Genomic DNA, 20,448 nt, shown 5'->3' with positions numbered 1-20,448 from the left:
AAACCTACAGGATGTTAAAACAGACTTTAAGTCTGCTTTAAGTTTTTAAGCAGTACTTCAGATTCTTCCAAGTTAAGGTCATACTTGTCATACCTAGAATAAAATAAGTGCAGTGAAAAGCCCTGTAACCAGCTGATTTAACTTCTGGTTTTGAGCTTCAAAACATATTTGATTATATGCAAACCAAATGTGGCACGGACTCAGAAAACCGCAATGCTTCCCCCTCTCAAATGAAGACAGTATGGCACAGTAATAGCAACTTGAGATGGTCTGGATTGTTGCAAAATGTGTCAAGAGAAAGAGACTGTAAATGTTAATCTCATAAGAAATCTTGCCTCCTCTCCCTCCCAGTTTGCTGACCTTCTGACAGCAGGTATTGTATTTATTCTGATGTGCTAAATAGCATGTACTAAACTCCTAGTTCCTCTGTTACTAGAAATCTTTGTTTTTCATAGTAGGATGACTTTCTGAAGTGGTCATACATAGTAAACTTAAGTCTGTCTTTAAATGGTTAGGTGACTTGAGAGAAAGGGACCACGGTTTAAGAAGTTACCATGCAGCAGCTGAGACACAACAGCTGGTCTCGTGCACGCTTGCTGCCCCTCACAGATCCAAACTTTTCAGCTGAAAAGGTGTTGCATAGACAAGTCATTTTGTGATAGTTCTATTCACATGACAGCTGCAATAAGCACCAGCACAGTGTAACTATTTTCTCTGACCTATACTTTGGCACTATGTGAGCAGTAGTACCTGTAGGAGATGCAGGGAAGGCTGGGACACGTGCTTTGAGCTACCTGGCTTCACAGAGCGTGGGGTGGAGGAGGATATGCTCTGGTGCTAGGGTTATAGTCTCAGGTCCTGCATAACAAGAAAAAGTCAAAATCTGGTTACTGAAAGATAGTAGTTCCTCTGACCACGTTCCTGAGGTTAGTAATCTGTTACAGGCTTGGGTGCTAGCTGTGCTAACCGGATGGTTATCAATGTCCCTGTGATGCATTGACCAGAAGGCTAGGGCTGCTACCTTGTATTTCAGCATCTCCCATACTCTCCTATTCTTGATCCTGCCTCCAGGTTCTCACCTTTGCTTTTAATTGTAATAATTTTTAGCCTAATAACTTGGGAATTTCTGATCTGCTTAAAACTTCGTCTAGCCAGTCCGTCTTATGTGAGTAGTCTTCTGAATTTTAGTCTCGCCACACTGAAAGAGTCCTAAAGGACACTGAACAGTGGACCTTTAATTTGCCAAGGTGCTCTTTAAAGTTGAAAAGTTGTTTACAGCCAAGTCGGAAAGGAATGTCTCCCATGTGAGGTTAAAATACCTGTGGAGGCTCCGTCTGGCAGGCCGCAGGGCTAGCCACCTCCAAGGAGTTCTTTAGGGGTGCAATTAATAGTGCTTTCCTTAGTAGTCCCTTATCATTCCCTTTGTAAGAGACTTTGCGTGCACTTAATCTAAGCTTTTAGTAACCAAGAAACGCTCTTCCAAGGATTGATTGCTTGCCCCTAATTACCTTTACAACGCAGGCCAGAAGTTAAAGATGAACTGTATCTTTGGAGACATTCCCTCCTTCTAAGTGAAGGCAAAGTCTCCCAGTACAGAGGTAGTCCGTGCCCATTGGAAATTCCTGAAGTTAATTGAGGCAGAAATGTCTGGGGCAGGGTGTGGTGCACCAGCCCCAGGCCACCCGGCCCGGGGCCATCCCTCCTGCTTCTGCCCTGCCCAGCTGTTCCCAGTCCCCCATCAGGTCTGGCTAGGTGTGTGCATCAAATTACTTCTCTGCAGCTGTTGTTGGCCCTAAGCTCATGGGGAAACCTCTGATGGGAACTAAAAGGGTCTTAAATAAGTTTGCAACCAGCCAGAGCCCTTACCGGTTACAGATGTCTTGTAACCATGCAGATGTCTCTCTTGGTAAATGTTCAGAAAGTGGTTTGCTCTTGCTAGAGACCTGTACTAATGCAGGGCTGCCTTTCTGCAGAAAGCGAGGCTCATGGGTTTCTCTGCTCTTGGCAGGGCTGACTAGACCTCCTGATTCAGTGGTCCTTTGTCCCTTTGGGTGGCAGGGTGCCAAATGTTCCTTTCCCCCTTGTGCTGATGGTGACATGCCATTGATGTATGCATCCTGTGCTGTATTTGTGCTAAAGCTGTGTGGTGCGATGGTGTGTGCGGTGCTCTGTGTTCTCTTGAAAATACAGGACCGGCTTGGTCTACATCCTTTGCAAACAGACTTTGGTTTGTTCCCAGGGATTTAGGGGACGGGAAGAAAAAAGGAAGAGATTTGCTTTTGGAAAGGTAGACCAACCACTTAAGGTGAAGATTTATTTTAAAGGCTTTGCTGCGAATGACTCTTCTTGAAGGAGAACAGCTCTGTGGGTTTAAATATCAAGAGTTGAGGCAGTGAGGAAGGCTGGCACTGTGTGCTGCTTGGAGGCAGTACCTACTGAGAGGGATGGTAGGGAGAAAGCAGCTACACGAGTGACCTGATAGGAGAGGAGCTGCTGGAGCAGGGGTGGCAAAGAAAGGGATGATGAGTTCAGAAGAACTGTCTGGGAAAATAGCTTTTGTGGATAGCTGTTTTCACAAACTACCACCAACTAATAGTTGGGTGGTAGTGAGGCAAAATAGTGTTTAGGAAGGCTAGGGAAAAGTACAGAGCAGCGGTCAAGGCTAAGTCCAACTGTGCAGATGAGTAGCTGAATGGTGTCCATGGATTTAAGATACTGGGCAGAAAAGATCTGGGTAATTAACATGTAGATATATGCAGCTGCCTGGATGAAGGATGGTACTGGGGTTACAGGTGCTGCGGAAGACCGTGTAATGGTCTTGTGCCCAATAATCATGAAAGAAGGTAGGTGAAGCAGGGAAAGGGGTAAGCTTAGCTTTTAAGTTGCCCTTGAGCTGGCAGCTGAGCATCTGTGAAGAGATCAATAAGAGATTATCAATAAGAGATTGCATGGGACGTGCATCTCATGAACTGAAGTTGATCTGAGAGTGATGGGGACAGAGGAAGAAACTGAATTTGTCTTCTGAGTAGATGCAGAAGAGAGAAAAGCGTTGTCACGATTTGAACATCACAGACCGCTGGAGAGGGTTGGAGGGGTTGCAAAGGCTGTTCTTCAAATGAAAAGCGGAGACATGAAGCTTTGTGTCCAACAAGCATGAAAAAGAAGGAGAACCACTGGGTTTCTCTGGGGAGAGAAACTAGTCTAAGAATTGAGGATAGTAAAGCATGGCTGTATTTTTGTGGGGGAGTGAAAGGGGCGAATACAAGGGAGAAGGGTAGGACTATGGCACGATGCCAAACAGGAAAAAAGTTTGGGGGAGAAGTTAGTGAAATTGTTTCTGTGATGGGGTTCCTATGAAGTGCAAATAGAAGAGAGGCTGTGTTGCTCTTGTGACTGTCTCTTGGAAAAAAATAGCAAGAGGTGAGCAGGGGACTCAGCAGAACATGAAATCTCACATTTCCCACCAGCTTGATCATTGGGATGGAGCAGAGCTGCTTTGGGGCAAGCGGTTGAAGGGGAGAAGAGAGAACTTGTTGCAGAGAATATCTGCTTGGTGGTGGCACCTTGCCACTAGCGACAACTGCTATGAGACTGGGAGCAGAGCAAGAGAGTGCTGGGTGAGCTGGGAATGACATCGCTGGGGGAGAAAGAGGGAACAGAGAAACACCGACATGAATATGACAGTGGACCTGTGAAGTCCCAGGTGAGGTCAACCAGCACAAAACCATCTACATTCAGTCTTCCCTCCTCCTCTTTCTTGCCCTCTGTTCCTTCTCACTGATAAAGCAGCCCTGATCAGGTCTTCCCCATTTTGGAAATCTCGCAGGTAAACAGAAAATACAGTCTATGCAAGGATGAGGGTGTTTGTTTTTCTTTCTGTTCCTGATTTTTACTTCATGGTAGAAGTAGGTGGCTAACGTAATTCATCTTTATTGCTAAATGTTGCTCTTTGATGTTTTCTTATTACAATAGCTTGAACTCAGAGCCAGCAATAAACTAGAGGGATGGCACCTCATAAACATAGGGCTTCATTTTTGACCCTGTAAATTTTTTGAAACTTAAAATTTAAAGAAAAAAAAGTTGGTCTCTTTTGCTTGCAAGTAACTCTTCGATTTCATTTCACAAAATAACAGCCCTTCAAGTAAACAAACCTCAAAATCCTGCTCCCTCCTCTCCTCTGACCTCTCATCCCCCCTGGCCAGGAAAAAAAAAAAAAAAAGTGGTTGATTGCTCTTGGTCAGCCTGTGTAAGTTTTGGTCAGCTAGCCGTGACTTTCTTCTTCTTTAACACAACTTTTATCAGAACGCTGCTGCTTTTTTTTTTTTTTTTTTTTTTGCTGATTTTTCTTGGTGTCTGTTTTTGCTCAGGGCTCCTGCCTGATGTATAGTATTTTGTTGGGTGCTTTTTGTCATCTAGCTGCAGACAGCAACTCTAGTGGCTGGCTGATGCTTCAGAGGATCTTGGGATGGAGCTTATTCTTTGTGAAACAAAACATACAGTTCTTTCTAGGTTTTTTTCAGTCATAATTAGCTCTGTCAGACTAAATTCTTTTAAGTTCCCTTGGACCCTCCTGTCCTCTGCCTTCTGCAATAGTAGATGCAGTATTTGCGTTAGATAAATAGGTCAGAATCATTTACTTCATTATGGAAAACTAATCTGCTTGTTAAAACTGTTAGTTTATCAAACAGTGTAATACAGTATTGTTCTGGCAGAGACTCTGCTGGCAGACACCAGTCCTCGTGTCTCTTTCTGTGGAGAGCTATACTAAAGATGGACTTTGTGTGTAGTTTAGAAAAGCAGATAGTAATCTTGGCTATCTGTGCAAAGCCCTCAGAATTTGTAGTTTCTGGAAGATACGTGGTGGATGTTATCTTGAAATCCTGGCTGAATACAATGCAGAGCACCCAGTCTCCAAGCTGTGCAGTACTGCAAAACCTATTATTACTGCGATACTCTCTATCAGCCTCATTAGGGATGATGAATGAACGGTCACTGCTGAAGCATTTTTTTCCCCCTCTTCTGAAAAGACCTGCTGACAATGGTTGCTGCCTGTGTATATGCACAGGGTGAATTAATCAGCTAAACCACGACTACAGTGATACTAACCTTTAAAGAAAAAAACCATCATCCTCATTTATCTGCTTAAATCTCTTTTGAAGAGACTCTTCCCTCCTCTTCCTCCACTCTGCAGAATCACCTTCTAGCTCCCTTGCCTTAAAGGGCTGCGTCATGCAAAAAGCACAGCTGAAATCGCTTGCATTTGTTTATCGTTGTCCTGTTCCAACGCGAAGGAAATTGTCTCTTGGGCTTTCCCGAGGCTGAACGTGTGAACGACTTAATTTGACTCTACAGCAGCGTTTGCATCAGACCTCAGCGCCCCGAGTCTGCAGTTGCATCCCTGTGGGTGGACTGTTACCCACACGTCACGCTCCACCGATACAATCGTGTCTAGCTAGCGTGCCCGCGGGGCTTGGGCTGGGAGGCCTGGCCCTTTCACCCGCGGCCCTCCTCTCGTGCGGCACCTTAAGCTGAACTTTGGGTCGTACCGATGCGTCAATAACCGTCCTCGCTTCTTTCCCGTGTCGCTTTCCTGCCGAGCGCGATGCCCCAGCACGGGAGCTGGCCCGACGGGCTCCCCCCGGCAGACCACGCGGGGCAGGGGTCCGGCTGGTGGTGTGGGGTGGGTGTTGGGCTGGCTGGGCTGAGACTGCACGGCATGCGCTTCCGTGCAAGTGCCGTGCATGCTAATGGTCCTCAACAAGTTGTCTCTCCGGTAAAGAAGTGGTTACTGGGATTGGCGTCCCAATACCCCGGCCCGGCGCTTTTTTGGCTAAAGGAATCCTGTGTTCCTCTTCAGGTGCGCGGAGCAGGAGGTGCAACTCTAAACAAAGCCTACAAAGATCTTATTCCTGCCCCTTTAGTTTACCATGTAGATGTTAAACTTGTCACTTGAAGATGGTTGCTTCTTGTTTGAATCTAGGAAAAAGAAAACTTTAAGATACTTTTCAAATAAAAAGACTTAGGCTTTTTTTTCAGTTTGAAATGTGCCAACAGAAGTAAGTTGCCACTTGGATTTTTCTGGAAGGGAGCAGGGTGTGGAGGACAAAGGAGGGCTGGTTTTGCTCCATTGGAACCAGTTGTGGTTTGTTCGGCTTTTGTGCATTTGGATGGGCACTCGGAATTGAAATCCAAACTGGAACTAGCAGTTAATATTACAAACAAGCGGCATAATTTGACTAAACAAGCTTTCAGATGATCCCAAGTAGGCTTTGATGCTGAAGAGTGGGATTCTCATAACTGCGGAAGTAATTTGAGAACATACTTGCACCCAAAGCCAGTTGGGTTGTTTCTTTTTTTCTTTTTTTTTTTTTTTTCCTTGAGGATGATTATGGTGATGATTCATACTTTTGTTAGTCTCAGCAAAAGAGTGGCTTGCATGTATAGTTGATTTAGCATCTGAGAACCTCTAAGCAAGTCATTCTCCATTTTGAGGAAGAATTGATCTACAGAAAATTCTCCTTTTTTTTTTTTTTTTTTTTATCTTTGTTTGCTTGTTAGTTTTTTGTCTTTGGTTTCTTGCTCTGGTATTGACTGACTTTGCAAATGAGAACCTCCATGAGATCCTAGTCACAGCCTTCCTTGTTCTTGGATTTGTGGATGTGGTTCCATGCTTTCAGGAGTGAGTTAGCATGGTTTTAGAGGTTCAGTTGATGAACAGTCAGTAGTTTACTAGTACTATACAATCTGAGTTATGAAATTAAATGTACCAGAAAGATGATTTAAGCTACTTAGTTTAACTAGATGTCTGTTTTCACTCTCTTCATTTCCTTGATTAGAGAATCTAATTTTTTTCCTCCTGTTTGTAATAGCTTGTTTGGTTTCTAATGTCAGAACTAAGGTCCATTGAAATCTTTTCCTCAATCACTTCCTGACTTATTTAAAATAACTTCATGGATTTAAGACATTTTCAATTGTTTTGTGCCAAATCACACCCCCCACCACCCCTTTTTTTGTTGTTTTTTAAACAACCACCTACTGGTCTGTAAAGCTTTGAAAATAAAAACCAGTGGAGTGACAGAAAAATTAAACCATGAAAACTAACTTAGAATAAGAACTTTCCTCCTCCTGAATGGCTTACCAGGAAATTCAAGGGACATGTAGAGTGAGTGTATTTCCTAATAACAAGCTGTGTGCTCACATACCACACTTCTATAAAAGTCTTGTGGTTGGGATCCCAGTGGTATTGATGGGAAGCGTGCAAAGAATATTTATAAGGTGGTTTAAATAGCTGAGTAACTTCTTTTGAAAGCAGTAGAGTGAACACTTCTGCTCTGGAGAAGAATGGTTCTGTGGATGCCTGAGATGATGATAATGTATGATGGAGCTTCAAAGTTAAATCCTACAAATGCAATTATCCTATAGAGGACTTAATGAAAACTTAGTATTTCAAAAAATACACTTTCTTTTAACGTGCCACACTTGAGCATATCTATTTTCAAGCAGGGTGGTGTCTTGCTAGCCATGGTTATGTTCTAATGTGAGGACCTAAAAGGCCATTTGTAGACTTGAAAGCACCAATATGTGACTGTATTCATCATAAAAGAGCGAGGTGATGTACGCCATGTTCAAATACCAAGCTAGAGCATTGGGCTGTGGTGACATTTGACAGCAGATGCTCTGTTTGTTTTCTCTTGCAGTTTGGGGCAGAGTTCAGAAGGTTCTCCCTGGATCGCTACAAGCCAGGAAAGTTTGAAGACTTCTACAAACTAATTCTTCACATTCATCACATAGCCAACCTGGAAGTGATGATCGGATATGCTGATGTGCATGGAGACCTTCTCCCTATTAATAATGATGACAACTTCTTCAAGGCTGTTTCAAGTGCTCATCCACTGCTCAGGGTTTTTATACAAAGACAAGGTAAGATGCAGTTTCATTTCAGTGCCTTGAAGTGTGCTGGGGCAAGGTGAAGAGTGGATTTGTGGCCCCCATTTAAAGGCTGAAATGATGTAAGAGGGACCTAGGAGCCCTCTCACTCCTCCTCTCAGGCTCTTCATTACAGTTTGCAGGAATGGCATGACTTCAGGGCAGGTAGAGGGACTGCATTGCTGCCTGTAAGGTGTTTGAAAGATAAAGTGCTGAGAATCACCATGAGCCCCTCTTCCAAGGGGAGCATATCTTGGGCTGCTGGTACTGTGTCATCAGCTGAGCATGCCAACTGCACCACTCTGCTTGTTTGAGGGAGCTGTGAGGAGGGAGGGGATCCTAGTACTACTACTTTACATTTTAAAATCTTATCTATCCTTCTTGATAGTCAGTGTCATACCCAAATGATTCATGCCTGTGTAGTGTATGAATGCACACAGATATGTAGCTACTAAAAAAAAAAAAAAAAAAAATTCTGTCACAAATGAGGTCTTGTTTGATTATGTTGACCTGGCAGACAGACAAATGATGATTGTCCCCTCTGTCCTTACGCTAAGGAGTGTTGACTCTTCCCATTTTGAATCATCAAGCAAACCTTGGGCAGAATTGCCCAAATGTCAAGATGACATCAGATTTAAGTGGTTGTGTGTTGTTCTTGTCAATCTTTTATTGCAGATATTCGAAACTTCTCCTTAAAGACCATGTTTGGCAGTTGCTTCAGATGAGGATTGGTTTTTATAACAAGGTGTCTTCTCCACAGAGCTCCTTAAATCCCAGGGGGACCTAACACTGTGTTAACACTACCTCCACAGTTTTTTCAGTCATGTAGTTATTTATAGCACAGGGCTTTTGGAATTAAAATCTTGTCAGTAGCAGAGTCAGAAATAAAGACTTGATTTGAGACTTCGAGCAGTCATGTAGCTTTTTTGGCCTGGACTTTCTGCTGTGAGGGTGTTTGTACTGATAAGGATTTAGCAGAAGGCTCCATTCTGCTCATTGGTATGAACTGGTATATAGCATGTGGTTTGATTCGGTGTTGTCAGAGACATCCAGGGCTGTGTGGCCCTGCCCATTCAGAGCATGTTGTCTGCCACCTTCTTTTAGATGAGAATAAGTGCTCAAGGAGGCAATGGAGGAGAGGGTCTAGAGCAGTTTGGTCTGTCTGTGTGTCTGTCAGATGAGTGGAAATGTCTGTGGGAGAGGACTTGGGTTGCTAGCTCTCTCTTCTTGTGCAGAAAATGCAAAGGTGGATGACAAGCCCTATTAAGTCTCCTTCCTGCAATGCATTTTAGGGCTTGTGAATGTTCATGGTGGGTCAGATCATGAGAAATCACTTGCATGACTTTGTCATGCCTGCATCAGTTCGAGTTTATTCATGTCTCTGGATCAATCCTGTTCAAAACGCAGCTGTCCTTGCTCTGCCTGGGCAGACTCCTGAACCCACCGAGTATCCCTAACTCTGCATTGGGAGGGGGGTTGCCACCGAAATGCTGATTGCAGAAGTAGGCAAATGAGAGAAAACTGTTGACTACATGTGGAAAAAATGCTCCCTCCTCTTCTCTGGTAGGAGAAGTATGCTAGTTGTGGAGGTTTATAACTTGTAACCTTAATGGAAAAGTGCAGTATTTCCTTTTTTAAAAAGCTTTTCTTTTACCTGTTGCTCAGTGGAAAGAATCACGCTGACAAGTAAGGAAGCTCATACAAGAGGGAAGACAGGCCCATGCCTCCTCATGTGTGGCAAAGCCTGGAAACTTTCCCAACACACATTCTTCCATGCTCCCTTTATAAAGCTGAAGGGAACAGTAAATTCTGGCTCGTCCCTTTGATTAATGGCACCTTTAATAAAGGACTCCTGAGGTTAACATTTGAGATTCATACTTGTGGATGCTCCAAAACAATCATGTCCATTTCCTTTTCTGAGAAAAAGCCTTTAGAAATTGTTCCCTTCAACAATAATAGGAGTCACTGAAATCTTGTTTGTCTCTTCTTCCTTTGCTCCCCCGCTGTTTTCCCTGTCTTCACACTGGGGTGATGGGGCAATGCTGGTCCTTCTGTTGGAGACCTGCACTAAAGAACAAGGTGACTAGCACCAAGAAATCATTGTGCCATCCAGGAGAATGTGGTGTGCCTGCTGTGCTTCAGCTCACACCCTAAACTCTGACTTCAGAGGCAGGAAATTAAGCTGACAGGGATGCTAGTAAAGTATGAGGGCAGTCCTCCTCTGTGACTTTGAAGAAGACTGCAGAGTATGGGCTCTCTAGCCTGTTGGATCAGGGATCACTGCTCTTCAGTGGGAGAAGTCCTGGGAGGTGGCTGCCAAAGGTTGTTCTCGCAGTGTTGTAGAGTAGGGAGGGTTTGAGAGAACTGGGTTGGAAGTATGCAGGCATGGAAGGACTTAATAGTTGAAGTTCAGGTCTTTTTCTAGCAGAGCAAACTGTTTATCAACTGCATGATTAGTCATCTTATCTGTTTTCCCAGTTTATAGCTGGGTTATCCTTTCTCTTAATATGATTGTATAATTCATTTGACAAAACAGCTTAACTATTTGTTCCCACAGTGGCAAAATAGGTAACTTACTCTTTGCACAATAATCAAGCAACAATTTGCTATTTTGATTTTTGTTTGTCTAGTTGTTTTTCATTTGAGCTTAGTCTTGCACTTTTTCAATTCAAAAGCGCTTCCCTCACTTGTCCCCAGAGGCAAGCCATGTGCACGCTGCTTGGACTCTTACATGCCAGGTTGATGTCCAGGTATGGGATGGCTGTTTTACTCCTCTTCCTCCTTTTTGTTCAAGTCTCCTGAGCCCCAAATTTTTCAGGATCACAGTTCCTGTTCCCTCTGCAGGCAGGGGATGTCAGGGCTTATTAGCCAGCCTTTTTACTAAGGACCTGAATTGCCATTCCCAGTGTACTTGCAACAATTACTGTTCATAGTTTTGGGGGTCTTGAAGGCTCTAGGACGTTTGCAGGTTATATTTGAGTAAACTCAGCTATGGTAAGTTTTTATAGCTCATAGTGATCAATCTGCTGAAAGTATGAGGTGCTCTTTTCTTCTGTTTTTTTTCCTCCAATACCAAACTATGGTGCAGGCAAAAATCCTAATTAGAGAACCAGGCCATAAAAAGAAAAGGCAGTTTTTCTTTGACTTGCTTTCCCAGGCTGCAAGCATGGGTCATGTCCTGTGTTGTAAACTGATGTGACTCTTTTGACTTCATTAGCACAGTAGTGTTTTATATCAGCTGATGCTTTGAGCCCAACAATTTATTCACTTGGCTGTAACTGATATTGAACGTATCCAGAACTCTTTATGGAAGGTGCCTGCTGCTGGGGAAGAGACGGATGTCCCAAAGGCCTTAGCACAATGCAAGGAATTATGGATGTGTTTGACTTGCTCCATAACTGAACTGTTGTACTCTAGCCAAGACCTGCATGAAGGAAGAGCTTATCCAATGATGCAGTTGGTCATCATTTTTTCAAGACTTTGTTTGTTCTGTGTCTGATTTAAACTACAGCACTTGAGACAATCTCTTTAATACTGCAAAAATATTTGAGTGTGAGCTGAGTTCAAGCAGAAACAAAGAACAGGAAAAGTGAAAGGAGTTGTAATGCATTCACAGTATGCAATACTGTTTTTCCTCGTATGATTAGATGGAACGATATTATTATCAAATCTTGCTTTAATGCCTGTCTCCCAGAGGCAGAGTATGTGTCAAACTAGGCTGTGCTGGAGGCTCTTAAATAGAATGGAGTAAACAGCAGGATTATAATGACTTCTTTATTGTAAACCTGCTGAAATGACTCCTTGAACTTTGCGAGTGGGATATAAGGATGTAAGTGGAGGTCTACCAGGTAACAGAGATTTCAATATTTCTCCTCTTTTGCTTGGGTTACCTACTATGCTGTGTTTAACCTACGAAGTCCAGAAACTCAGGGAAGTGTTGCAAAATGAACATGCTGATCACGCTGTAAGTACCCTGTGCAGCACTTTTTTTCCAAGGAAAAGAGGTAGATCCAGGACCAAGATGCTGAAGTACAGCAAGCATAGTGAATGGAGTGATATTTGGCTCTAATTCTAACTGAGCACACCACTGTAAATTCAGACTAATGATTCTGATTCTGGGAGAATTGGTGGAGGCTGCTGATGACCAGACCCTCACTTCCTACTGCTCTTCAGGGTTTATAGAGTTTGCATGGGCAGTAACAGAAAATCTGCTGTAGCTCAAGTAGCAAAGGAGATGAGAGAGATGGTGAGCAGCCTGTCAGGCCTCATCTTGATCTGAGGTCAAATGAACGCTTCTTCTGAGAAGCCTTTTTATTTTGTCCCCATCACAACTGGAGGTGTGTCCTGATGGTGATTTGAGGTTTTGGACCTCTGCTTGCTTTGCCCGAGTTTCAGCAAGTGGCTTTGTTCCTATATATCTGTAGTGTTGCTGAAAACATATCCCTCAGCAGAAAAATTCTCAAGGAAAACTTGAAGGAGTTAGGGTTTAGAGAAATAACAAACTTACTTAAATATTCAGGCAGTCTTGACAAGACATAGAGTGTCAGTAGAGACTGTGATGGTGCACGTGGCTATTGTTTGAGTACAGCTGCTGTTGCTGTGAATCAGCAGGTATATTACTATTGCTCTTCCATATTGCAACTTTCATAAAAATAACAGTGAATTAATAAATGTGGGGGCACTTTGTCAATCCTAAAGCAGATTCTAGATCAAATTCACAATCTTTCCATCAATAAAATTAATTTTAAAGCTTCCTAAAGGTTTAAATGGTTTAATGGTAAGCGTCCTACAAGTAGGAGATGGGTGAAGTGATGGAGTGTCAGATGCTGGATCAGTATTTTGGTGTATCTTTGTCAAATATCACACGTCTTGCAGGAACGTAAAAGGCAAAAAAACTGAAGAAGCTGAACAGCATTCTAACAGCAAATAACCCTAAACCACTCTCTACAGCTGACTGGAGCAGGGCTTTACATAATAATTTAGTAAATGCCACAAATGAACTGAGGTGGCCTGAAGTTGGAGAAGGCTGATGTCTTCTGACACGTGTATTGTCTTGCATTTTGCAGTCTGGAAAACTGATAGTGTGTAAAAAGCCATTAAGTACCATCTTCAGAAACTTGCTATAAGTGTCTTTTCTTTTGTAGTTATATTTTAATAGTCCATTAGTGTAACAGTAAACCAGTACCGAACATCAGTCGTTGCTTTTCTCCTTGAGTGGTTAGAGTTGCTGTCTACCATCAGTTCTCACTTAAAGCTTGATCCAAAATCAACAGGGGAAAAATGTGCTTTTACCTGGTTGGGTTTTGGATTTGACTTGCTTTAATTTACATTAAATTAAAGATTGGAAGATGCTGGTTTTCTTCAACTGCATGCAGTGACTAATGTATTTAAACTGCTGTGCCATGGAACATATTTCTGTATGTTCAGAAGCAGTTCATAACTCTGCAATTTGTTATTTACCTGGCAAAGTTCTGATCTGCTTGAAGTACCAACATCTGCACTTAGCTTTCTTGTATTATAAAATCAGAGCAATCACATTCAGTTTTAAAATAAAAATGTGCTAATGGGAATCATGCCCAGGTCTGACTGAAAAACTGATGGTGGGTTGTTTTATTGTCTTTCATACTCTAAGCAGATAATCCCCAGGAATGGTGGTTGGCTGTCTAACCACATATGTTAAACACAAAAACTGGCTTTGAGGCAGCAACTGAAACGAAACCTATTTCCAGCTACCTAAAACATTTAACTCTCTGCTTGGCCTTCTAGAGTGGGTACAGTTGGAAGAGTTTGAGTTGAAGTCTTTCACGTCGTCTTCTTGGTTCTTCAGTAACCTTCCTGTTTTACAGCACAGACATTGACTTCACCTTCTCAAAATGTTGTATTTCTGAATAAGAACAATGTGATTTTGCTGCTCTTGTTAAAGGCATCTGATATATTAAATAATAAAGCAGGTTGCAGCACGCGTTGAGGGAAAATACTGAACTGCTGCTGGTCTTGCTCTTGGTTGAGCTGTGCAGATTTTCGTGGTAGTCTTACGTGAGTCTGAGGGAATAAAATAAGGTTAAGGGTGCAGAGAAGGTGACTTGAGGTCTTCAGTTTATCTGCTCCTGTATAAGAGGAGGCGGGGAGCAGGGAGAAGAAACTCTTCTGACACTTGGTGTAGCTCATTGGCACGCTGGAGGATGCGTGTTGGTCAGACCGTCCCAGGGCTGCTACCCTGTCTCCTCTGTGCTGGCACTGGTGTGACCCAGTGGCTAAGCTCTCCGAGTCAGCTCTTTGGCAGAAAACTAGTTGTTTGAGTGAGGAGCTAGCATGGGGTGGGCAGGACCACAGAAGATTTAAAGCACCTTAACAGTGCCATGAAGCCTCTGCTTCCTGGGAGAAAGAACTAGTCTGCTTGTAGCCTTTGGAAATGTGCAACACCTCTGTATTTGGAAAGGAGGGAAAGCATCTTGTCTTAGCTTTGACAAGATTAGAGGTTGGTGGTGGATTTCATGCTAGTATAATAGGAATTGCTGCTAGGCTTAAATTAAATCCTTTCATGATTTTCCTGAGAAACATCTCTGGTTTTGAGCTGGAGGGGTCTTTGAATACTTGTCAAGCTAAGTAATCTTTGTCCCACTCAAGTCCTTTGATATCTGAAGATAAGTAAAATGCAGCTGTTTGTTCCAGTGAAGTCTGGCAACAAATTACTGTTAACTTCTTGGCTCCACCTTTCATGTGCAAATGATGAGACTGGGTAATCATTATCTTTCAACTACTTTATTAAGCATCTTTAAAAACATTATGTTTTATCTGGCTTGTCAGACACAAACACAAAACAGCCTTGGATTTTGTTGCTGGCATGGTTACTGATACCTGGTGGCTGAGCAGAGCCAGCATGAGGCTGCTTCTCTCCTTCTCCTTGAAAACTCCATTTTTAGAATATGAGGATATTTTATTTTCATCACCAGTCACCAGCTGTTCTGGTTGCAATGAAAGTAAGCCAGAATTTTCAGTGAAAGGAGGGGAAAGCGTGTGGAAATAGCATAGCCTACAGATAGGCTTTGTAGAGTTGGTTGATAACTGATAGTGGGAACTGTTGCAGAAATATGTGCTGCATAAATATTAGTAGTTGCAGTGTACAGTAAACATGGAACAGAAGCCTGGCAAAAATACCGCTGCTGTTCTGTCACTGACAGCAAATGTTTGTTGCACTTCTGTTAAAGCTACGTGGGATTTGGTTTCAGTTTCAAAGTTTAATAACTTAGTAATAAATACACATAACCAAATATATTAATAATAAAAATAGACTTTCACAGCTGATGCTTCTTAAAAATTGCATCAATCTGGTACCAGCACCACACCTTCTTCTGAATTTAGACTGAAGAAACTTTTTTACAGTGGGAACTCATGCAGCCTTTAACAGGAACCTCTATTCAACTCCATGCTTAGCTTTAGCTGGTAACCCACATAAGAACAAGCAAATAAACACTCTTTTCTGTCCCTCCAAACTCCTGTTTGTTGTCTTACAGTTGCAGATTGCTGCTCTGACAGTACTTAAAGCAAAATAGAAGAACCCCTCAATTATGTCTACTCAGTCTAAAGTGAAACTGTTTTCTTCCTTGGTCTGACCCTTTTTATTTAAGATAGTGAAGCTGCTCTAACAGGTGGCTTGACTGTATAAAAACAGTGGAGAGGAAGACCTGTCAAATGATCCACCTCTGTTAAAGGTCCCTGTGAGGGAAATTTTCCACTATTTATCTTTCCTTACCTTAGTAGTCAAAACAAGAGATTCTGTTTCCTGCTCATGGCTCAGGTTTTTTCCTGTTGTGCCTAGTTGTCATTTCCCTTCTGTAAGTGATGGAAACAAGTACAATGTGCAGATAATAATGAAACGCACTTGACAGTCTCTTCTTTGACACCGGATTTTACCTGAAGAGACCTCACAAATTCAAAGTAGCTTTCAGGTAGTGAGGGAGAGTACAATGCAAATACAAACATTAACTCAAAAGTCAGGCTTTCAGGAATAGGCTTTCTGCTAAATTTCTGAAGTACGCTAAACTTAAGTGCACTAAAGGGCTTATGATGACTTAATCGGTACACTCTTGCACTGAAAGCAAGCATGCAGTGAGGGATGTTTCTGCTAGGTGTTTGTAGTAGGCATCGAAAAAGTAACTCAAAATATAACTCAACAAATATAACTCAAACCATTTTTTTTCAAGTGACTGAAAGCTCCTCTTCTGTCTTCAGACTGCCTGTGGTGTTGGGATTGCACACTCCGAATTTAAATGTGAGTGTCAGCGTTAATACTGCGTAACTCTGGATATTTTTCAACTTCAAGAGAGAAAGCGGTTTGGGGGAGGTTGAAAGAACTCTTTCTTGAACCTGCCCCTGATGATGATCTACTCGAATCTTATTTTTTCCTCTGTGCTATGTTTAGAGTAGCAAAGAATCCTGTGGGAATATTAAGGAAACTATTAACCTAGAAAACTTCACTGTTGTTCTTGCTCTTCAGTCCCCTGCCGTATGCTGACATTAAGTAACCTCTAAAAACTTCCTATGAACAGCTTCTACACCACTCATCCTCCCCCCCCCTCAATTTTCTTGTTCAGCTTCTTCCTCCCATCTATTGCTTTTTCTTCCTTCAGCTCTCAGCTTTCTACTCCTTGTCTTAGCTTTTTAATTGCTCTGCAAGGCTGTCGCTCACCAGGCAGGAGAGCGTGTGTTGGGTGAAAGCGCGCAGGTGCTGGTGCCTGTTTTACTCCAAGTGCTAGCAGAAGGCTTGGAGAACACTGGCATCAGTGGGGTGGAGCGGCAGTGACAGAGCAGGTATGGAAATAGCAATTAGTGAGGAAAAACTACCTGTTACCGTGGGTCTTAGACCAAGTCGTTTTCTTCTCTTGATTATCCCTTTGCATTAGAAATAATAGAGGAGATGAATTTAAAAAAAATAAACATTGTGAAATTCTAAAGGAGAACGTATATTTAATTTGAATTTACATATGAATAAGAAATTATGTCATGCCTGGTGCCCACGGAAGTTGGAGAGCTGGAATCCAGCAGACTTGGTGGAAAGCACTCTCTGCACGGCGAGGGCACTGCAAGGCTACCCAGCCACTGGCAGCAGCGAGTTTGAGTTCCGAGACAGCGTTTCTGCCTCTTCAGCCACAGTAGGTGAACACTACTGTTTCCTTTAAAGCTGAGGTACTAGCTGAGGATTTGAAAACGCCTAAAGCTGTTTTCCTCATCCCTGAATGCCACTGAGGTGCGATAAGAGAAGGTCTGCCAGTTACAACCTCGGGTTGGACAGCGATGGCAACTGCTTTGTCCACTTTATTAGCCTGCTTTATTGCTGCTTCGTTTTCATTCTGCCAAGCAATTTGGTAGTTTTAGTAGGTAATTTTGTTTAGTAATTTTTAATTTAATTTTTTTTTTAAGTAATTTTGTTTACAAAATAATGTAATCTTTACATTTTCTCTTTTGTGTACTTACTAAGGTCTAGTTTTAAATGCAGCTGGCATGAGTAAAGGGAAGGAAAAAACACATTGTGTTAACCTGAAAACCATAAAGTTTCAGGGAGAATTCCCCCCAAACTGCAAGAATCTGAATGAATGAATGCTTTATAATAGAGCCCATAAATCAGTCCAGGGGTAGCGTCTTTGTGGCTAGCAACAAGAAAAAATGAGTTCCCTAAGCTTGCATTCCTTGAAGCTGCGTAATTCTAACATGCCTTATCCTTTGTAGAGGGGAAAAAATAAAAGTATAGCACATTTGGAGTACAGTATGCAACAAGACGTTTTAAAATTTTGTTTTAGAGCAATTCTTAGCTGAGACAGAGAGTATCAATAGCAGGAGGAGTGACAATATCTGCTGTGCCTGCATTACTCCTCAGTCACTTAAAAGTGCACTGGACACTTGTGCAATGTACTCGTTGCTTTTAAAACTTCTACCTGAGTAGTATTTGAGAGAGGTGAGGGTAGCACACAGGGAGCAACTTAACATTGAAGCATCAAGCCCTGGTACAGGATCTCTCCTCAAGCCTGAATTGTCTTTAAAGCTACAGCTGACCTCTTCGTGGTGGGTTTTATCTGTAGCTTTCACAAAATGCGAGATCCTTGTTTCCAGTGTTAAACTGAACTTGGGTCCTGCAATGCTATGGTTGCAAAGTTGCTTCTTCATCCATTAGGTTCTTTCATGAGGGAGTTACTTTTCCATATGGGTTACCACATGATGTCTCCATTTATCAACTTCTCATACCTGAAAGGTTGTATCCCAAGGGTTTCCCCTGGACAGACAATAATTGAGTCCAAACAGTTCTGCTGCTCATTTGCTAGTGAGCTTAACATTTACACGGGTGACTGAAAATGCTAATTCTGGTCATGATTTTCACTAGATCTGGCTAACACCTCTTCTTGTGTAAATAAGCCAAGCCCAGAGGCACATCACATTCTTTTTTGGTTTAGTTGATTTCAGTAATTGTGTGGCGGGTGCCTTTCTGACCTCTTCAAGGTATCTGTGCTTGCACTGGGCCATGACTGGGAAAACGATGAAAAACAGGAAACTTGTTTAACTTCAGTCTTCTGTTCAGGTCTCTTGCCTTTTGCTTGTGGATGCAAAGGTGCTGGTGAGAGTATTGCGGAATTTCCCCTTCCCTGTTTTTTTGGCTGACCTCAAAGACCGTGTGACAGCATTACCTGGCAGCTTTTGTCACAGTGTAGTTTGGTGCATTAACATTTCTTGCACTGAAAGAGAGGAATTGAATAGCTGTCTGCAGGCTGCCCTGAGGATCCCAGCCTGACCCTAGAAGAACACTGGCCTGTGCTGTATTTCACTTTAAGCGGGATTTAATTTCTCTTTCCTTGATCTGTTTGGCTACCATACCATAGCACACCTCCCCCTGCTACAACGCACAGTTTCCCAGTCACCTTACAGGGGACATACAGTGGAATGAAGAAGTATGGTACCTGTGGGTTGTCATCCAGGTTCTGTGTTAGAGGTGGTTCGTTGCTGTACACTGATTCCAGTTGGACAAGCACTGCAGGGCACTCTGGGGTAGGGGGACGTATTTAAGCTCATCTCAGACACGCCATGTCATCCAGAGGGGATGGACAGGAGAGGGGGAGCTCTGGGAGAAGCTGCAAACTGGATATCCATTGTGATTTAACATGTGCTGCTGTGGGCAAAGTGGCTTGGCAGTACCTCAAAACCCATCTTCCCTCCCTGAAACATTCCCAGAAGCAGCTGGCCACAGGAGCCAGCTCATGGGTTGCAGATCGCAGGAAACAGCTTGCCACAACAAACTTGGCTTCCTCTGCTCAGATGACCCTCAGCAAGGGTACGTGTCATCTGCATCAGCTCTGGGAAAGTGCATAGTGGTGGCAAACAAGAGGAAGGGTGTTGTTGGAGGTATGCACAAAGCCCTGTCTTACAGTGGGCTTCACCAGTGTGGAACCCCAGACCACGTGGAGAGCATCTCTGCAACTAACTTGTCCTGCCTCTGGATGCCTGGACAAAGGCTAGACAACAGCAGTATTTCCCTGAGTGTTTTTCCTTTTTTTCAGCACTGTACCTCAGCTGGTCCCAGTTCAGTTGGTAAGTGGTGGCTATGTCCCACGCCCTTCCTCTCACTAGTTGCATCCCGAGTTCCCAGAGCCATATTGCATCACGAGGAAGAACTGGAGCTGCATAGTGTGGTGTGGGTGCCTTTCTACCCTGATGGGTGTCATACAGTGTGTGGGTAGTATGCTCTTGAGTCTTGATGGTCTGGTTTATGGGTGTGTTGTGCTTATCTTGGAAAATCAGAGTCACTAGCTCCATTTGTTGTCAGAAATGTTATTGCCTCTGTCTCAGAGTGGTTCCATGTGGATGTCCCAGGAGAGCTGAAAGAGAGAAGTGTGAAGAAGATACTTCTGTATGTGCATCAGCAGCAGCCATGAGAGGAAATTGTTTCCCTGCTAGTGTAAACCTGGTTAGCTAGGTTGATTGCTAGCACTTGCTGAATGGTACACTTCCATGGTGGCTCTCTTGCCACTGGCATGGACTGAGCAATTCCAGCAAACCAGGTCTCCCTACCTTAAAGACCTCCTGGCACTACAAGGCACGTCAGTGTCGGCAATATGTATTGCTGGATAGCTGCTTGCACATAGAAATAACAAGAAGTTGCATCCCTGCTGAGGAGGGAATGCTGCTAGACGTATTTCTGGGGTTGTGCTGAGGTCTGAAGGTTCGTAAAGGCAGCTTGCTACAGTCCCATGTCTGTAAGGTGCACAAAGGCTTTGGCATAGCCTCGCATCCCTCTTCCATGATGGGGCTGTGTCAGCTCATGTGAACCGGTCTGGCTTACAGAGCACGCTGTGTGCCATGCAGTTGTGGGGTCTGTTACTCAGGTTTGGTTCCTGCTGTCTTGCTGAGACATGGTTCCTGGCTCTTAGTGTTTGTACTGTTTCAAGGAAAACATAACATTTGCTTGTTTTTAGCTTTCATGCAGCCTAAAATAAATCAGGAATGCTTGTTATTCAATGCAGTGAATGAATCCCTCTC

General features: G+C 43.1%; 1 protein-coding gene across 1 annotated transcript in view; it reads left to right on the top strand.

Moving 5' to 3' along the window:
- PARD6G (par-6 family cell polarity regulator gamma) overlaps positions 1-20,448 on the top strand; it is a 68,326-nt gene that overhangs the window by 5,909 nt on the left and 41,969 nt on the right. Inside the window, exon 2 of the mRNA XM_052788505.1 lies at positions 7,698-7,920. Within this exon, the coding sequence (XP_052644465.1) occupies positions 7,698-7,920 (223 nt within the window). The remainder of the gene's footprint in view (positions 1-7,697; positions 7,921-20,448) is intronic.

This window comes from Harpia harpyja, chromosome 5, assembly GCF_026419915.1.
Source record: "Harpia harpyja isolate bHarHar1 chromosome 5, bHarHar1 primary haplotype, whole genome shotgun sequence".
Taxonomy (NCBI): domain Eukaryota; kingdom Metazoa; phylum Chordata; class Aves; order Accipitriformes; family Accipitridae; genus Harpia; species Harpia harpyja.
This window is presented reverse-complemented; position numbering and strand designations above follow the sequence as displayed.